Genomic DNA, 18,331 nt, shown 5'->3' with positions numbered 1-18,331 from the left:
ATCAAGAATTCACATTCATCCCCCTTTGGTAGACATCTTCACGAGGCATCATTGGTTAGGCTTCTTTGAGTTTCTCAAGGGATATGATGATGATAAAACTTATGAGTTTTCCATGGCACTAAATCCTCAAGTAATAACAAGTGCTATAATTATGGTAATAGGGTTGTCCACTACCATCAATCCTGAGTTAATCAGCAGAGTGGCAACACTTCCTCTAGGGGTCAATTGGAGAATGGAATACAAGGCCAACAACACCTCTGCTAAGAAAAATTTCTTCACCAATGATGAGAGACCAATTGAAGACAAAAATGGGATCAGAAAGGAGATTCTTCCCTATCCCTAGGATGAGATAGCCTACCACATCATTAAATACATTTCTTGTGAAGGGAGACTAAGTGTAGTCTATGGCTACCAGTTTAGGTTGCTCCATGAATTGAGATTTTGAACCAATTTTCCCATAGCCTGAAGATTAAGTGTGACCTATTTTATGCTACAGTCAATCATAGACATGACCCAGAAGGTGAAGGATGGAAAGCAACAACAGTTAGAAAACCATGGTCTCATCAAATTGATAGTACAGGATGCTTTGAGTAGATCAAGAGTCCCTGTCCTATGGTCCACATTCAGAGATATGGACAGAGAAGCATTCCTCAAGGACCAAGTCCTTGCACTTGGTGAGAACCCAACTTCAAGTGAAGAAGAATAATAAAAAGGAGAAGGAGAAGAAGAAGAAGAAGAGGCAAAGAAATACAAAACAGAGGAAGAAGAGAAGGAAGAAGAAAAGAGAGAAGAAGAGGAGGAACAGCAAAAATAGACCAACCTTGAGAAGACCACTACACTTGAAGAGGAGAAGATATCCCTAGATCAGGGAAGGTTGTCTCCTAAACCCACTGAAAAGGAGGGAGATACTGCCTTAGTTGCTTTGATAACACCCATAAAATCCACAAATAAAAGGTAGATGCAAACTCCCCTCTATTTCAAAACAAGAAGAAGAACTAGGAGTAAGCAAGGGAGGCCACAAACCCCCACAAAAACCCTATTATAATTGAAGAATCACCAAGTAAACATGAGGAGTTAGAATCCCTGGGACTGAAGGTTGAGAAATTCACATCACCAGGAACAACCCCAAAGACTACCATTACCTATGTCAAGAATTTTCTCACCAGGTCAGCCTCATCTAAGTAACCCAAGGCACCTGTAACACTCCAACATAAAGGAAAAGGCTTGTTGCAGGATCCCCAAACAGTGCTACAGGAAACACTGGCAATGCTATAGGAAAGGTAGAAAGTTCTACAGGAAGAGCAGCAGGGGCAACAAGGAGGAAAATAAGCAATACCACAAGCACAAGAGGGGGGCAGCTTCTCAAAAAATAGTTGAGGGAGATTTTATACTGCTACATGAGCCTAGCCCACATCCTAACTTGAGCTCCTACTACAAGTTCATTGAATGAGGCACAGTGATCCCATAAAAATTTTCAATCCCTCTCTTCTTTGAACTTGAAAAAGAAAGAGGAAGGACACATCGATAGATGCATATTGTAAATCAAAGAAAGTAGAAGATATGGGCCTTGTGGAATTAAAAATCCTAGATATGGATAAGGAGTTGAGTGAATTGAGAGATAGAGAATACACCATGAAAACATAGTTGCGAGTAGAAAACACATGGCTAAGGAGAAAATTGTAAGAAAAGGAGACCCAATTGGCCACCATGGCAAGCCTCTCCATGGAGGCACTTCACTGCAAAATGCCATCCAAATCCTATGCACTTTATCTCAAGGACCAATGGATGCAATTCAAAATTAATACATTGGCATAGTAGGGGACCATGTCATTCCAAGATTATATGCAGTTCATTGATTGGTGTGACAAGAGTACCCTTGAGGACAAGGCCAAGGTATCTAAATTCTATCTGCACAACCTTTCCTTAACAGACCTAAATTTTGGGACCCTAATGCAAATTTTGGAGACTTGCAGCTGATGGCCCTTGCATCATGGATGAGTCATGAGGAAGCCCAAGCTCAGGAGGTGAAGAGAATAGTAGAAAAAAGAGGAAAAGGAACCCCTCTACATTAGGTCATAGAAAATAAATTCAAGTGCTTTAATCAGTAACCACAACATCTTTTCCAATGATGCTCAACTTTCACCAAGATACCCAGCTAACCAAGAACATGCCATATCCCATTTTGAGGACACTCGAAGACTATTTTGGATTGAGAGCCAACAATCATGCCAAAGGAGATGGAATAACATGCCACACAGTCTTAGGATCAGGGAGTATCTCTCTCTTGAGAGATTAAGGAATGCATTAGAGAGAACACCCATGTATAAAAAGGCCATGCAAAGACTGAATATCAATTGGATTGGACATAAGCTTAGTCCAAATTTGTTGTTGGTTTCGCTGGAAGGTAGGAAGTAAGAAGAGAAAATAAAGCAGTGAGAAGAGATAGAGAAAAATGAAGGGTTCTATCCTCAGGAAGAGACACCATCCATAGAATATTGGGATGTCATGGAGGCCACTAGGGTTATGAAGGATATAGATATAGATGACTAGGTTGCTCAGAGGATGAGCAACAGTTTTAGTAGGGGGGTGATGATGAGGCTCATCAATAAGTAAACTCTATGGGTCACAATTCCAATCTCCGTCTTATTAAATTGTCTTTTCTCACATTTATTTACAGCTTTTATTATATATTTCTTAGTGAGAATAGTAAAAGTGAGCTACTATGTCATATGGCCTAATGTGTGTTAAATGCAAGAAATTGAAGTAGTTTTGAGTTGACTTGAGTGCAGGGACTCGGATTAGACAAGCAAGAGAGATTATAGGAAGTGGTCTCCCTCCTTAACTCCTCAGATCATTCGAAGATTCTCCCACTCTATCTCATCAGCTCAGTGTCACTGGCAGCCAAGCTAGTGCCAATCAAGGAAAAGTTATTCTCGAGTTAGGGAGCCAAGTATCCCTATTTTCTAGGGAGTTGTTGGTAGCTCCATTTTTGTATAAATAAGAAAGCTAAGGGACTCATTAGGATTCAAAGTTTTATTGTAGCCAAGAGGCCATTAAGTTGAAGCACATTTGACTATTATTGTTATGATGTATTTGACATTTTTATGATAATGAGAAATTATTTTTTGATCTAGCAATGAGTTGACTCAGAGGGCTGAAGCTCTTGGGTTAGGGCCCAACCCTAGCAGCAGAAGTTCCTCTCCTTTGTATCTATATTCTTAGCTTAGAATGTTGATTTACTATTTAAGTTTATTTATGTTTATGTTTAGCTTATAAAGTTGATTAAGTTATTGCTTATCCGGGCTTTCATTATCTTGAAGAGCAAATTAGTGTCACAGTCTACTGAAGGAAAATATACCAGAAAATATTATGAACATGACCCCTATCCCATATCCCTTATGGGGTCATGATTAGGGGACCCAACTCTCACAACCCAAAAACATAGTTTGTCCTTTATTCATTGCCTACGTTAAGGTTAATTCTTAGCTAGATAATTTTTTATGATTCCTTGGAAATATTTGCAATTGTTAGTTTGATTCTTAGGATTGTTGTAGCTTAGAAGGTAGTCCATTCCATAGATCCAGTCTTTAACAATAGTTAGGTTAGACTTTCTAAATTCAACTCATCTTTTCCATGTTGACATGAAATAATTTGTAAATGAAAAGAGAAACATGTTTTATTGCAGAGATTGTTGATCTATAGGAAGGGAGACCTCCAACCAACTCCACCTAGATCTTCTCCACCTTCTATTGAAGCATACCAACCCATACTCCGAACCTCTGTTTTCCAGCCACCATGAGTAAGTTGTCTTGGGTAGATCCGACCTTCTTTAAGTGTTGGGATTCTCCTTGGGTGATGTTCACCTCCCCTACACCTTACAAAACTATCATGTGCCTTTCCAACACTTCTTCTCACCAATATTTCCCTTCAAAACCGCTCAGCCAACTTCCTGTAGTAGTACAAAACATCCTGTAGCAGTTCAGGACATCTTGTAGCAGTTTCCTGTAGCAAACATGTAGCTGCATGTTTTGACCCTATTTTGACCTGAAATGGTAGTATAGCCTAGTGTAGGAGTAGGTTAACCCCTCAACTTGGACTCCATGACCAGAAGTGCCACCTAGACCAACATTTTCATTCCTTTCCCTTATGCAAGATCAGATAACATTAGCTTTTATATTTCTAAAGTTAGCAATTAAAACTTTCATTTATTCTGCAAGTGTGAATGAGATAGTTAATGCGTGAATGTTTAAATTCTGAAATGATAGATTAACTTTCTATTTTCAAGCAGCCTTGGTAACTAGATGATCAAGTGCAAGGTTAGCATAGTTTCCTTCCTGTAAGAAATTTGTGTCATTTCATAGCTAGATTATTTATGTCATATCATAGCATTTACAAGTTAGCATATTTCATTTCCTGAATTGACCATCATTTACTTTTCCTACACTAGAACTAGTTTTACATTCCACTGTCAGTAGTCAGACTCCCTTTATTCCAATAGAGGAATGGTCTAGAACCCTAATGGTCAAGTGCCCCAGTTGATAAGTGACATGAGTAGAATGATGCATTTGTTGTGTATATAGCATTGTCACCTCCAAGTTTGTATGAAACCTTGGGTTGATAAAGTAAAGTTGGTAGCCCTAGGAGTTGCAACATTCTTGTTGCAATGCTGAGGCTCCTCACCACATCTATTGTATCTAGTCAAGATTCTCATTTTATTAGGAAATTTTGGTCAATTTTATGGGAAATGATGGACACCAAGTTGAAGAAGAGAACAACATTTCATCCACAAACCGATGGCCATACAGAAGTGGTGAATAGGAAAGTGGCACATCTACACTAAGGATACTGTAGGAAACATCCTAAGCTTTTCGATGAGCACTTACACTACATTCAACATGCCTACAATCATGCCAAGCATTCATAGACTAAGACATCTCCATTCAAAGCATGTTATGGTTATTTACCAAAATCTCCTTTAGATTTAATCTTTGGGAAATTTATTGCAGTTGATGGACATAGTGATGTGGAGAAAGCCAAGCATTTCATTGAACAAATCTAGTTGGTACATAAAATAGTGTAGGAATAGTTGGAAAAGAGCTAAGCCAAGTACAAAGTCAGGCATGATAAGCATCATGTTGATCACAATTTTCAGGTGGGAGACCAAGTTTGGTTATACATCAACAAAGAAAGGTTACAAGGAGAAGGTAAAAAGCTCAAATTGATCTGATATGGTCCATTTAGAATCTTAGAAAAGATTGGTAATAATGCTTTTTTATCAGATTTACCTCCTTATATGCAAATCTATTTTGTTATAAATTTTGAAAACTTGAGATTATATGAGCCTCCTATGATCATGGATCAAAAGGAAAGTATTGAGGTACCCGTTATCCTCCACAATATCCCAAGGCTGAAAGGAGATCGACGGAGGTAACCTCAAACTACTTAGGGTTTAGTAGCTAGCCCTACTAAACCAGAGAGGGTTCTCTCTATAAAGCTCACAGCCAAATATGACTGGAGTGGGAAAAATAGATTATGCTAGATATTTTAGCTCATGTAAGGTTTTGAAATTTAGGGTTTTTCTAGATGAAGCATGGGTCAAGGAACCGAGGCTAGGGTTTTAGGAAAAACTCAGTTGCATAAATACAAAGGAGAAAGGTAGGTATGTCTCAATGGCACTTCAAGGATTTTTCGGTGTAGTGTAGGGTCGAAAAACATAAGGTAAAAATGGGCATGGCAAGCATGAGTTCATTCATCAGAAGATAGATAACATAAAGATGAAATTCCTATCAAAACAGAGCTTAAACTTTAAGAATTATGTTCATCAAACTCATAGGAAGATCATTGAAAGCATAGACATGGAAAGAAGATACATTAAAAATTCATAAAAGTGAATCACAGAAGAAAAACACTACCACAAGATCATACCACATGAATTCCTGAATAATAGCTACAACTGGCTTGTATTACTACAAAGTGATCAAGTACAAAGGCTCCAAAAGACTCTCAAGCATCCAACCCTCTCTATGGCTTAGATTGGGTTACATATAGACCAAAAACTACATCCCCCTCTCTCAGGGGTCGAATTCCTCAATATAGAATCAGTTTACACAAATCTCTCTAACCAAACCTAATGACTAGGGAGGTTAAAACAAACTCCCAAATTGGCCTAAAACTGATTCATTTGACCATGGAAACCTTTACAAGCATGAATCTACTCAATTTTTAATTTAACAAACATAATTACACCCCAATACATCATTACAACACCATAAATGATAAATTCCATCAAGAAAACTCGAAATTGACAGAGGAAAGTAAAAAAAAAAAACTTCCATGCAAAAATGTAGCGAATTGCCTGAAAACATAGCATGTTGCTTGCAAAAGGCTTTTGGAGGGGTTCTTGTGCTCCAAATCAAGATATGTAAAATGTTGGAGAGATATTTTCATGTCTACTACATCATAGGATCCTCAAGCACTAAAAAATACTACTCCAAGACCTCAAAAATTCAATTCTCCCACAGCTACTCCAAAAATGTAGTGTGCCTCTGAAAAACATGGCAAAAAGGTGTTTTTTTGGTAATTTTTATATTGTTTGACCTAGAAAAAGCTACTAAAATGAATCTTAGGTTACATAACTTTAATGTTCAAGTCATAAGGAATACAAAAATGCAAAATTTTCATGATTTGGAGGCCTCCAACAAAAACATAGCATGGGGCACGCTACCTTTTTGGACAAAAAACTATGTAAAATTTATGGGTTTTCTGCAAAAATAGGCCTCAAATATAGAGAAATATCTCTCTAACCATGAAATTCTTTGCAAAACTGGGAGAATTTTTTGTAGATAAGGATTTTGTGAATAAAAACCTCTCTCGGGATTTGGAAATTGATTTTCATTTTCTCGAAATCCGTGCCATAAAATCATGACTAAAATAGAAAATTAACTTGGAAATTTTTGATTTTCTGAAATATGTCTCCAAGAAAGTTGCATATCTCCCAATATATGATACCTATGTAAAAACTAAAGGATTCTTTTGTTTCTTGGTCTATTATTGACAAAACCCTCTTTCGTTTTTTTTTAAATTCATCTTCCTTACTTCAGAAACTGATTTTGAAGTAAGATTGTCCCTATGTGTGGCAAATGACCTCAAAACCCTAAAATTATGCCAATCATGTCTGTTGATATGATGAAGTCTATCCCTGATATTGTGTTTTTTCCTCTTTTCAATTTGCTGGCAATGAGGCTTGTCAACTTGGCATGGTATCCCGCTTGCTGAATTTGCTCACAAAACCCTAAACAACCAACCTTTTGGAAACATATTATGGAAAATGTTGAAGACCTCAATTCTTTGGTGTCAAGTGGCTCAAACCTTGACACCTTACCTCCTTTTTTGTATGGCTTCTTTCCTCCCTCCATTGTTTACAATTTCAAAGAAAAACCCTAGTTTAAGAGATGGTAAAAACAGAGTACTTGGAGGGAGTAGGGGATTGGGATTAGTATATTTAGGTGAGGGAATGAAGGGGTTAGGGAAGAGATATGTGGGTAAGAAAAATTGGGGAGGTAGGGAGATGTGTTAGGAAGTTTAGGGAGGTGGAAAATGATGAAAATAGTGAAGGGATTGTTGTAGGGAATTTAAACATAGTCCTAACCCTAAAACTACCAAAAATGCAGTGTAGAAGCTAGGGTTAGGTCTAGGGGTTAGGGAAATGAGGGAGGAAGGGTAAGAAAGGTTGTGGGAAGTTTATTTGGGTGTGGAGAAGGGTAGAATATGTAGTGAACTAGGTATATTTTCTTTCAACCCAAACTATGGAGCTCACCCACCAAAAACGTAGCATGGGGACTGTGGGAGGGTTTCTCCACTGAAAAGATGAAATAAATGTTGATAGGAGGTGGAAAGAGCTTTAAATTACTTTTCAATAGGTTGATGGAACCTTCATTGGCCATAAAAAACCTCTGGAGATGTATTCTTTTCCTCTAGAAGTGAAAATATAACGAAGGGTAAAAAACGCAACGTGATTGGCCGAAAACAAAGCAGGGAGCTTTGGAAGGGGGTGCCAATCACCTTTTGAGAGTGTCCTTCAATGCTTGTTGTACTAATATGGCCTTTTATATTGAATTAGTTCTCAATGCCAATGGAATGAGTGAAATAAATACTTGTATGGTCTCTTATAAGAGTTAAATTCACTTTTTGCATATGTCATGACATGAGATCATCCTTCATTTTGAAACCAAAAATGAGGTGTTTTGAAGAAATACCTTTATGAACTAAGGTAGTACCTTTATCTTTATTACATGTGCCTCCTAAGATGCTAACTCCCTTATGTGTGGATTCAAGACCATAAACATGGCTTTCTTAGCTTAAAACTGACATAATGATGACAATTACAAGTGATGACCTAGACCAAGACCTATATGATTATTTAACTAATCCATGACCTATAATACCTAAATGATGACATGACCGTGATGAATGATGATAACCATGAATATTGTAGAGAGTTTAACTGACCTAGACACACCAACCAATGATCAAAATTTTATTTAAAAACTCATTTGAAACCATACAAATTTGACCTAACTCCCTAGCAAAAAACTTTGAAAGAGCATATTTGATCGCTGGTGACTAACATGACTGACAGGAACTAACAGTACCTTCCATAGAATATTTTTTCCCTAAATGCATGTATGAGCTGCAGTAGGACACCATTCTTGATAGGAAGACAAGGACTTCACGCAAGGGTGATGTGGAGTACCTTTGTGTGGGGTTGAAAGGTACCAATCCAAGAAAAGCACGATGGATTGAGATTAGGAAGGTGAGGGAGATTTATCCTGACCTATTTGCTATGTAGTACCAAAATTTTGGTGTTCCAAAAGCTTCCAGTGGAGAGGAGTTATCTAGAAGATCCAAAAGATGCTCAAAGTTCTAGAAAATGTTCAAAAATCAAATTTCTCAGATGCAGTTGAAACTAGGTTCAATGTGTAGTTCTCATCGCTCTAATTCCAACACAACTTGAACGGGTGAGAAAGGAAACTGTATGAAAAAGTTACAGCAAGTCAAATTCCAGGTCCAAACAAGGCAAAATGTCAAAATGTCAACAGGTCAAAGTCAATGGTGAACGCTCAAGGTCAACAATTAAATTAGGGTTTCAGGCTCACGGTTCCAGCTGACATGTGGCGCTTCCAAAGCTCTACAAATGGAATTGTATGGTTGGTGGAATGTAGACGAATGGATTGATACCTTATGGCCCAATTAGAGGGTGACACATGGACCTGTGGAGTGAACCAAAATTTATTGAAATGCACTCAACAAGGGTTGAACCTCGGACCTGCCGACAAACAATATCTCGTTTTACCACTATGCTTACAGTGTTGCTTGAGAAATATGGGAGAAATGTTCTATTTAAATTTTGTTTGGCACTGGTTTGGGGAAATGGATATGGCGGAGCCCTCCATATCCACAATATTGGATAGCAGTGCCGCCATATTATAAACAATCTTTACCATATATATTGAAACTGACCAAAAATCATTCAACAAGATAGCACCTATTGTGGATCGAACACCTGACCTCCACCTATATAACCAGAGCACCCAACTATTGAGCCATTGGGGGGGCAGGTGGGGGTTTGTTGAATAGTTTATAGAACCATTTTGTTTTAAGTTGCAGATAGGGAGTATTTTTGGCTTTTTGAGATCATATGGTAGTCGTTTTGAGCGTTTCAAGAGCCTTAACAGGGGTTTTTGGGCCTTCTAAACGCATTGGGAGCATTATTTTTACGAGATGGAACTTGTAAATAGATATAATTGATAATTTTATCATCTTCATAAAGTGGTCACACTCAAAGCAGACCCAGAGACGTAGCCCAGGAGAGGTGAACTCCATTATCAACTTGTATTCTTTTTATTGCTTCTATTTTCAGTCTCCATTCTTTTATTTTGCTAAAAATTCTTATCAAGTTTACATGTTCTTTAAATTTCAATTCGTTGCATAAGAATATATAAACTAACATGCAATTCATTCAGTAATACCTTCATTTCATTTTTGGATCACCATCACATCCTCAATAACTCGCTCGGGGGATATTGTGGATCTATCTGCAAGCTACAACATTGTGGTTGTCTTCCTCAAGGCTCCTTGGAGGTTGATCTTTAGCACGGATTCCTTGGTCATGACATTGATTGCATCCCCAAGATAAATCAAGGTGTTGTGGACTACAATATTGTTAACGAGCACATCCACTATTGGGATACCAGGATCCAAGTACTTTAGGGAGATTACTCTTCCCAACATTAGATAAGACAGTTTCCCAACAACATTGATAGTGTGGGCATCTCTTTTTATTCTTCCAGTCCTTTTCAAACATTCTTCCCAGATGAGCTTGTTGTAAATGGGGACATCTTTGATGGCCTGGAGAAGGGGTATATTAACACACAAATTATTTAATTCTCCCAAAATTTCAATCTCTTCTTGGGTGTGTTGTTTAGGTTGGAGCAACTTTTCAGGATAGGGAGGTTTATTGGGTTGAGGGGCACTATCTTCCTTCTCTTATTCAAGATCTTCAAGTGGAGAATGTGGGTGAGCATCTGGAAGTACCTTCTCAAACCAAAGGTTGATCTCTTGGATTTCCACAACATAAGCAGGATAGAATGTTCCCCCACTATAGACTTGGTGTGCCTGCTTATTGTTCGAGTTCATATTTGGATTGGTAGGCATCTAAGGTTTATTTGGTGGGTTATCGTGGGTTATTTGTGGTTGAGGTGGAGGAGGAGGCATTAAGGTGGGAGGTTTCGTTGCTTGATGCCTCCATCCTTATGAATGGTTTCCCCATTGAGGAAATTGAGGCCGATATGGCTAGAAAGGTGGATTGACAAGTTAAGGAAGGTATTGAGGAGTATAGGACCAAGGAGGGGGAATGGACCATGATGAGTGAGTTGAAGGATACCAAGGTTGGAAGAGTGCATTCTGATTTAGATTGTAAAAAGGATATTCGACACCCTACATGCATTGCTGGTATGGTTGAGGGCCTTTTGGCCTCCTTTGGTTGATGAATCAAAGTTGCTCTAAGCCATTATACGCCCCTTGGTGTACAACCTTCAGGCCTGGAAGAGAGTGACATTATCTGTTTCATGGTTCTCCTCACACACAAAGTAGACCTCTATGGTGTTCTTTGGACATTCATTTCTGGGGTGCCTCTTGGAGCATCTTGGGCAAAAGATAGCTAATGCCCTTTCTAATTCCTCTTGCTTCCTCTTAATCTACATAGTATGCATCTGTAAGGAAAAAGTGTGCAACATCTCACTCTTGAAGTCTTCTAGCATGCTCCCTATCTCATGTTTGATGGTCAAGGTGGAGGCAGAAGAGTTGACCAGGCCTTCACCAGACCTACCTCTCTTCCTTGTAGCCCTAGAATGATTCTTGAAAACTGTCTTAATGCCATCATAGGTTAGTTGGTAAATATCTCCACCAAACAGCATATTGAGGGTCTCCATTACATCCTCCCTAATCCCTAGAAGGAGTACAATCTTGAAAGATTCAAGGTGAAGGGTATTGTTAGCCATTCTATAGTTAATTTAAGTTGGAACCTTTCCTCATAATCTTCTAAGGACTCATCTAGTTCAAGGATCATCCTAAGGTTTTCTTATTTTGTCTCCTTATACATGAAATAATATTTGTACTTTTCATTAAAGGCTTGTTGCATTTGTGCCTAGGTAGTGATGCCACCTCTAAGTAGGCCCATGAACTAGCGCAAGGATACATCTGTCATCATGGAGGGGAACAATCTCAACCTTCGTTCATTAGAAATATACTCATAGGTCCTAGAACCATTAACAAACTTGAACATGAATTTGTCAGGGTCCTTAGAGGTTAGTCCATGGAAGTGTGGAAGAGCAGTGGGGATTATATTCTTCATCTTGGCCTCCCCATTCATCTCTCAGATACGAAATATCTCATTCTTCCTATTCTCAACCATGTTTTTCATAGGTGATATAGGTTCTTCCTTCCCTGTGGGTTCTTCAAAGATTTTTGGTTGCTCACCTAAATAATTCTCTAACTCCCATATGGTTAGAGTGGGAAGTTCACAGTAACCATAGAAGATGGATGGTTGACCACTTGAAGTGGTGGGGGTTTTTGGTAGAAATTTCCTTGATTATCCCTAATCCTACGAGGCATGAAAGAATTTGTGTTTTTCCTCTTTTTTTAATTTTTCAAATAAAAAATTGTTGATGCAAAACAACAGAAAGATTAAAAATAAAGGCAACTTCTAAGTAGAAAAAACACCTACTTGGAAACCTCCCCATCAACGGCGCCAAAAAAGTGATGAGCCTCAGTATTGCAACAAGAGTGTTGCAACTCCCAAGGCTACCAGCTTTAATTATCAACCTGGGGTTCATACAAACTTAAGAGGTGGCAATGTTATAAGCACAGTAAGTTAAGTTATACTCATGCCACCTTTAAGCAACGAACCATACCAAGCCATACAAATACCACTCTATCAGTTGACTCAAGGAAGGAAATTGCATAAAAAGAGAGTTATATTCTAATTGCAGAAATGGAAATACTATTCTACTTGCAAAAGGAATGAAGATGTTGCTTATGAAAATATAAATGATAACCCTAGTTGCAAGAATGTAAAGGCTATATTACTTGCAGAATTGGAAACATCAATCTACTTGAAAAATGTAAATCCTATACTACTCGTAGGATTATAAACATTAATCTAATTTTAGAATGTAAAATGTTGCATTGAAAAGGAAACTAACTTGTGCAATGACAGTGCTTGTAACTAAAACCCTAAAAGAAGAATAAATTCAAAAGAAATAGTCTTGATCCACTTTGTATGGATAAATCTACCTTTATTCATTGCGTTCGAGGATATTTAGCTTTAGTGGCATAGTTCATTACGCATTTCATGGGACAATCAAGAAAGCCATCTCTGTAACTTCAAATTCAGAAATTTATCTTCTCGCCCTAATTGCATAATTATGCTGCAGTGAATAAAAGGCAGGAATTAAGTGGTCTTTGGTCCTCCTCAATCATGGTTTCATATCCTAGGGAACATTATTCAAGGCTAAGAGGAAAAAATCAATATTTTGGAGCAAATCCAGTCAAGTTTACATAGTGCTACAAGATTGCCCTATTTTGCTACAGGATTGGATCCGTCAGCATTTTGGGGGTGGAAAATGTGATATAAAGGTGGGAAAGGGTATATGAAGGTATATGAAGATTTTTCCAATCTCAACACCTCTCAGAGGCCCATATTTCACAAAAACAAAGGCACACGGTTCCTTCAATGACCCAGAAATGTACTTTTGGTGGCAGAGTTTTGAGGGTGTTGTGAGGTGAGAAGAAAGAGGTTGATGATGGTAGTGGGAATGAAGGATGAATATGCCAACCGTACAAATCACTATTAGTACCTACACCAAAAAAATAATCATTTTTTCAACTTAAAAAGAATGCCAAACTAATAACCAAATTGCAGCAAAATGAACTAAACAAGGATGAGTTGAATTTTATTTTCATCAAAATACAATCTAACTTGTAACAAGAATATGACCTACATCCATAAAATCTCAAAGAATATTGTGATTTAGTCCCTAACTATGCAGAAAATAGAGCATGTAAAAGAGAATTAATCTAAGATCTAACCATCACAAAGGAGAGTAACCATATGTTTTTGGCTTGCCAATAAATATTCCTCAACCACACTTCCCACAAGTTAGGTGGTAGATATTCCTACACCATCAACTTTTATAAGCAATTTTTTATCAAGAAAGAAAAGAGATGTTGCTAACAAAGGTAATGTAGGGATAAAATACACAAAGAGAGAGACTAGAGCCTCTAGGTTAGGCCCTAACCCAATGGGATTCCACCCTTTCAAACAAACTCATATGAAATGTAAAAACAAGCTTCTCATTTACATAAAACACGGTTCAAATATATCATGTAAAGGGAATGAAAATGACAATCTCAAGCTCTTAGCTCTTAGTAACTCCTATTTGCTCCAAAAGTTTGAATCTTATTAAGACCTTAGGTTTGCTTATTTATACAAAAATTATTGAGGGGAAACCTCCTTAGAAAGAGGATTGCTTCCTTGTTGTGATGCAGGAAAGTGTTCCCTCTGCGGACAGAGGCAACCCCTCTAGCCCTAGAGTGGGTCTAGTCACAAACAAGGACAAATCAACAACAATTTTCCTTAAATAGTTCAAGTTGGAGGCCTACCTCAACCGGTGGTCGATGGAGTTCCGTTGCACTGCTCCGGCTTCCATTTTCTTCTCATAATGAGTAATCAACCTAAAACAAACCAAAGGAAATACAACAAAGCACGTAACCAGATACAAAAAAGAACTATTTACCCATAAAGTCAATAAGTCATGAGCTATCTCGTACATTGCATACAAGACATAGGAAAACTTCATTGATTGCATTAAATATGAAATAGAGTAAGCTTACAACCCAGGTCTTGACGTCACAAGCCTTCTCAGGAGGGTCCAGCCAGCATGTTCCTCAAGCATTCACTCTTAGAGATGGATCTCCCAAATTACAAGTCTCTCTCACACACAAGTTTCACACAAGATCAAAGGCACTTCACAACCTTCCTCAAGCTCTTAAACAATCCCACACTTGTCACACTCACACCAGCTATCTAACAAGCTCACAATACTATCAGCAACACTCCCAAGACTAAGAATTCCAAAACTAGCAGCTCATAGCAATGGTGAGAGCTTAAATAGGAGAAGGAGTCTCCATGAATGGTGGGAGGATGCGCTTATCTCCAAGGCGGGTAGCACAAATGACGGAACAGCCACGCCAAAGAAAGGAAGGTGACATAAACAAGGCCAACAACTAGGTCTAGAGTTATCTGGAAGGCCAACTGTTGGAACAAACTCGCCCAAACTGGATCATCGCGGGAACATAACTGGTCTGTCGCGCTGACATCGCTATTGCATAACGGAGCTAGTCATGTCATCGCGGGAAAATACAAGCAACGGTTGCGCTGTCACTTGAAATTCGACCATCGTGGGAATCACGTGTACTTCCGCGATGGCAGCGCTTCTTGACTGTTTTGGAGCGCTCATCAGTGCGTTTATCTGGCCAATAGACGCGATGAGGCAAAAAATTTTGCAAAGTGGGTCATTTGGCAACATCAGAGAGCATGAGCATGAATGATTTTGGACTCATGACACAGTAGGAAGACTGGGAGGAAGGTAGTGACAAATTATTGTGTAACATATGCCCCCTAAAGTATGAAGCCCGAGAGAGAGGGAGGGGTGAAATGCTTTATGAAACAGACTGAACTGGAACACCATCCGGAAGAACCTGCACGCAAGTACAACTGATATCTCTGATAATGAATTACATGTAGTCTAGGCATGGACGCAGCCATCCAAAAGACATACGAAATAGGTCTGTGGTATGGACACAGCCACCCAGCTAATGAGACCATGATGATAATAAAGGTATGGTCGCAACCATCCATGAAGACTCAGGTATGGTCGCAGCCATCCATCAATGAGTCATGTAATCATAAAACCAATCCACGTAGCCCAAACATGTGTAAGCTGAGTTCGGGGTCTTGAACCCATCCGATCATAGTACAAATCCTAACATGCGAATAGATGTGTTGAGGTCAAGCATGATAGAACATCGCTTGATTACCGGTCAATGATGAAAACCATTAACAAGCGCAAGAGAAACCACCAATAATGCCAATGGCTCTCAAGGTACTGTCCAGCACAATCCACGAAGTGTGAAAAAGGAGCTGAAGTCGAACACTTGTGGAATCACCCAATCGACGACCAATGATGAAAGTCGACCGTCAGGTGCGAAGAACTTGCCATTGAGGCACGCAAGCTCTAAGGTACCAAAGGGGATCTCTAGATCAATCTCCTGGATAATGAGCTGAACTCGACAGGAGACGACCCATCGCAGGAGAGCCATAATGTTTCCCCCATCAATGACACGAGATAAGGAACAAGTGGTAGATGGCGAAATAGAGTACCAAAGGAGAAGGCGAGGGTGTAAACTGCAGAAGGATTATACTCTTGAACACGTCGGTGACACGACTCCGAGGGGGGATGCGGCAGCATTCAGGCATCAATGGATCAGAGGCTCAAAGGAGACGGCATGAATCGATTGGAATGAGGCTAGAAAGATAACCCAAACCCACGGAAGGCCAAATGACAATGTATGGATGTCCCAACCCAACAAGAAGCAAAAGTGTCGATGTTCAAGAGTGACTAGCTGCCATAGACAATCAATGATAAACCTGTTGTTGAGTCCAACCTAGTAATAGTTTAACGAGCCCTAGGAAGGAGAAGCTCAAGTCCCGTCATGGTGACGAGTCCAATGTCGTCAGGGTTTAACGAGTCCGACATAGGTGAAACTCGGAGTCTTTTTCATGTTTAGAGAGTTTGAAAAAGACACGGAAAAGAAAACTCCAGGGGGGTCCTTTTTCGTAGAGTTGTGTCTCTCGAGCCCGAAAAAGTATAAAACAATACTCGAAAGAACCGCCTGACCATTACGATCGAGGAGTACTTTTCGTAAGTAGTAACTTCAACCCGAAAAAGTAAAAAAGCAGTCAGAAGCACGTCGTTTCGTAACCAATAACGAGCCTGAAACGACAAAAGCCCGACGATCTTTTTTATGTTTAAACGGTCGTAAAAAGAGATTAAAGGCGACCACCTCTTGTTCTTTTTAACGATTCAAGAGGGAAACTCGGCCATCTTTTCATGTTTCAAGTTGGAAAAGAGCTTAAAGACGACTTTTCGGGATCAAGTGTGTATAAAACTGTCGTAATTCCACTATCTGAGATCCTGCACAAAGAACACATCACACATAAACCCGTTCGAGATAATATGAACAATGCATATTAAAACATAGTTAGAAAGCATATTTTGACTATCCATATGGTAAAACAATGAGAAAAACCCACATTTACAAAATGTAACTTTTAAATTTGCAAAAATCACTATAAAAAGGAATTAACCCATTCATTTTTACCATAGCACTGTTCAGTTTACCATGGAGCACTTTGGAACACTGAGGTTGGCGAGCGAAATTCGGCCCTGTCCGTGCATCATTCGTCCCGAAACTCGTTCCAGGTAGACACACGTTGCCCTGTGCTTCATTTTGATGCTTCTTTCATGTGTTTTGAATGTTCCAAGTGGTAGTTTAGGCAGGTTTTTAAACTGCGTTCCGCCGCTCGGTCATCGTGGGTTTTCCCTATCGGGTCCGCAATGACCGAAGATTTTTTACACTGGGCATGCTCCGATCATCGTGGAAAAGTGATGTACTTCCATGATGATCACAAAAAATTTGAACTGGCTACATCGCATCATCGCGCCTGTTTTAAAATAGTTGCGATGACGTCGTGAACTTAAGATTTTATGCAAATTCAGCGTTGAAAATTATAAAATAAGTGCTAATTCAATTTCTCTCATTCTGCAGGCTATAATGGCAGTCATCTGGCAAGAATGTGCACATGATAACAATGATATAGAAGCTTTTGTCGATGCGGGGTGCCGAAACGCATTACGGGCATGTGGATTGCTCAAATTTGTCCTAACTCCACACCTGCGGGCACAACCTGACTTGTTGGAGCTACTGATCAGGGCCTGGAATCCCACAGATGGGAAATTTATCATCTAAGGCCATATCGAGTTTGATTCTACAGACATCTATTTTTTGACCGGGCTGTCTTGTCGAGGTGAGAGGCCCATTCTGGAGGGGTAGTGACCCGGGGGTGATACCTTAGATATGTTGATGGCTCAAGTGTGCCCACAGGCATGCAAGTCAAGGAGTGGGAAGGTGGCAATCCCAACAGTGGAGGATGTAATCCTTCATGCTATGCTTTTCATGGTGACACGGGCAGTGGGCTCCCAAGCCCAACATGAGGCTTCGAAGACCCATCTCCGGCTGGCCCTCGAGTGTCTCAATCCCACCATGTTTAACTGGGCAGAGGCAGTAGCGGCAAACATGAAGAGGCAACTCACCAACTGTCGTCGAGGAGAGACGAAGCAGTTTGGTTATGGATCCATATTAGTCCCGCTCATGCTGGAGGGGGTGCCGGCACTACACTTGTAATACATGGATTTGGACTTACCCAGGCCACGTGAGACGAGGGCCACGTGATGGGCTCACGTCATGCCATGAGGAGGTGGCGGACGACCAGTGGCGTGGGGGATATTTTTCTGAGAGTGGCTAGAGCAATAGACGATCTTCGTGGAGGATTGGCCATATGCCGGCATGGACTTCCGCGAAGATCCTGACATGCAGCTGCCCGCTGGAGAGCAGTGGGATGACGGCGGTAAGACACTTGATCACATTTTTT

At 39.6% G+C, this 18,331-nt stretch overlaps 1 protein-coding gene across 1 annotated transcript in view; it reads left to right on the top strand.

Annotated features, from left to right (window-relative positions):
- The window catches only part of LOC149233168 (cytochrome P450 71AU50-like), a 58,685-nt gene extending 41,036 nt beyond the window's left edge, over positions 1-17,649 (top strand). The window contains exon 2 of the mRNA XM_089382114.1: positions 17,449-17,649. Coding sequence (XP_089238240.1) covers positions 17,449-17,649 — 201 coding nt within the window. The remainder of the gene's footprint in view (positions 1-17,448) is intronic.
- Positions 17,650-18,331: the final 682 nt, after the last annotated feature.

This window comes from Pinus tabuliformis, chromosome J, assembly GCF_031772625.1.
Source record: "Pinus tabuliformis cultivar Carrire ecotype Pingquan chromosome J, CPIR1, whole genome shotgun sequence".
NCBI lineage: Eukaryota > Viridiplantae > Streptophyta > Pinopsida > Pinales > Pinaceae > Pinus > Pinus tabuliformis.
The sequence above is the reverse complement of the archived record's forward strand: the minus strand, read 5'-3'. Positions and strand labels throughout refer to the sequence as shown.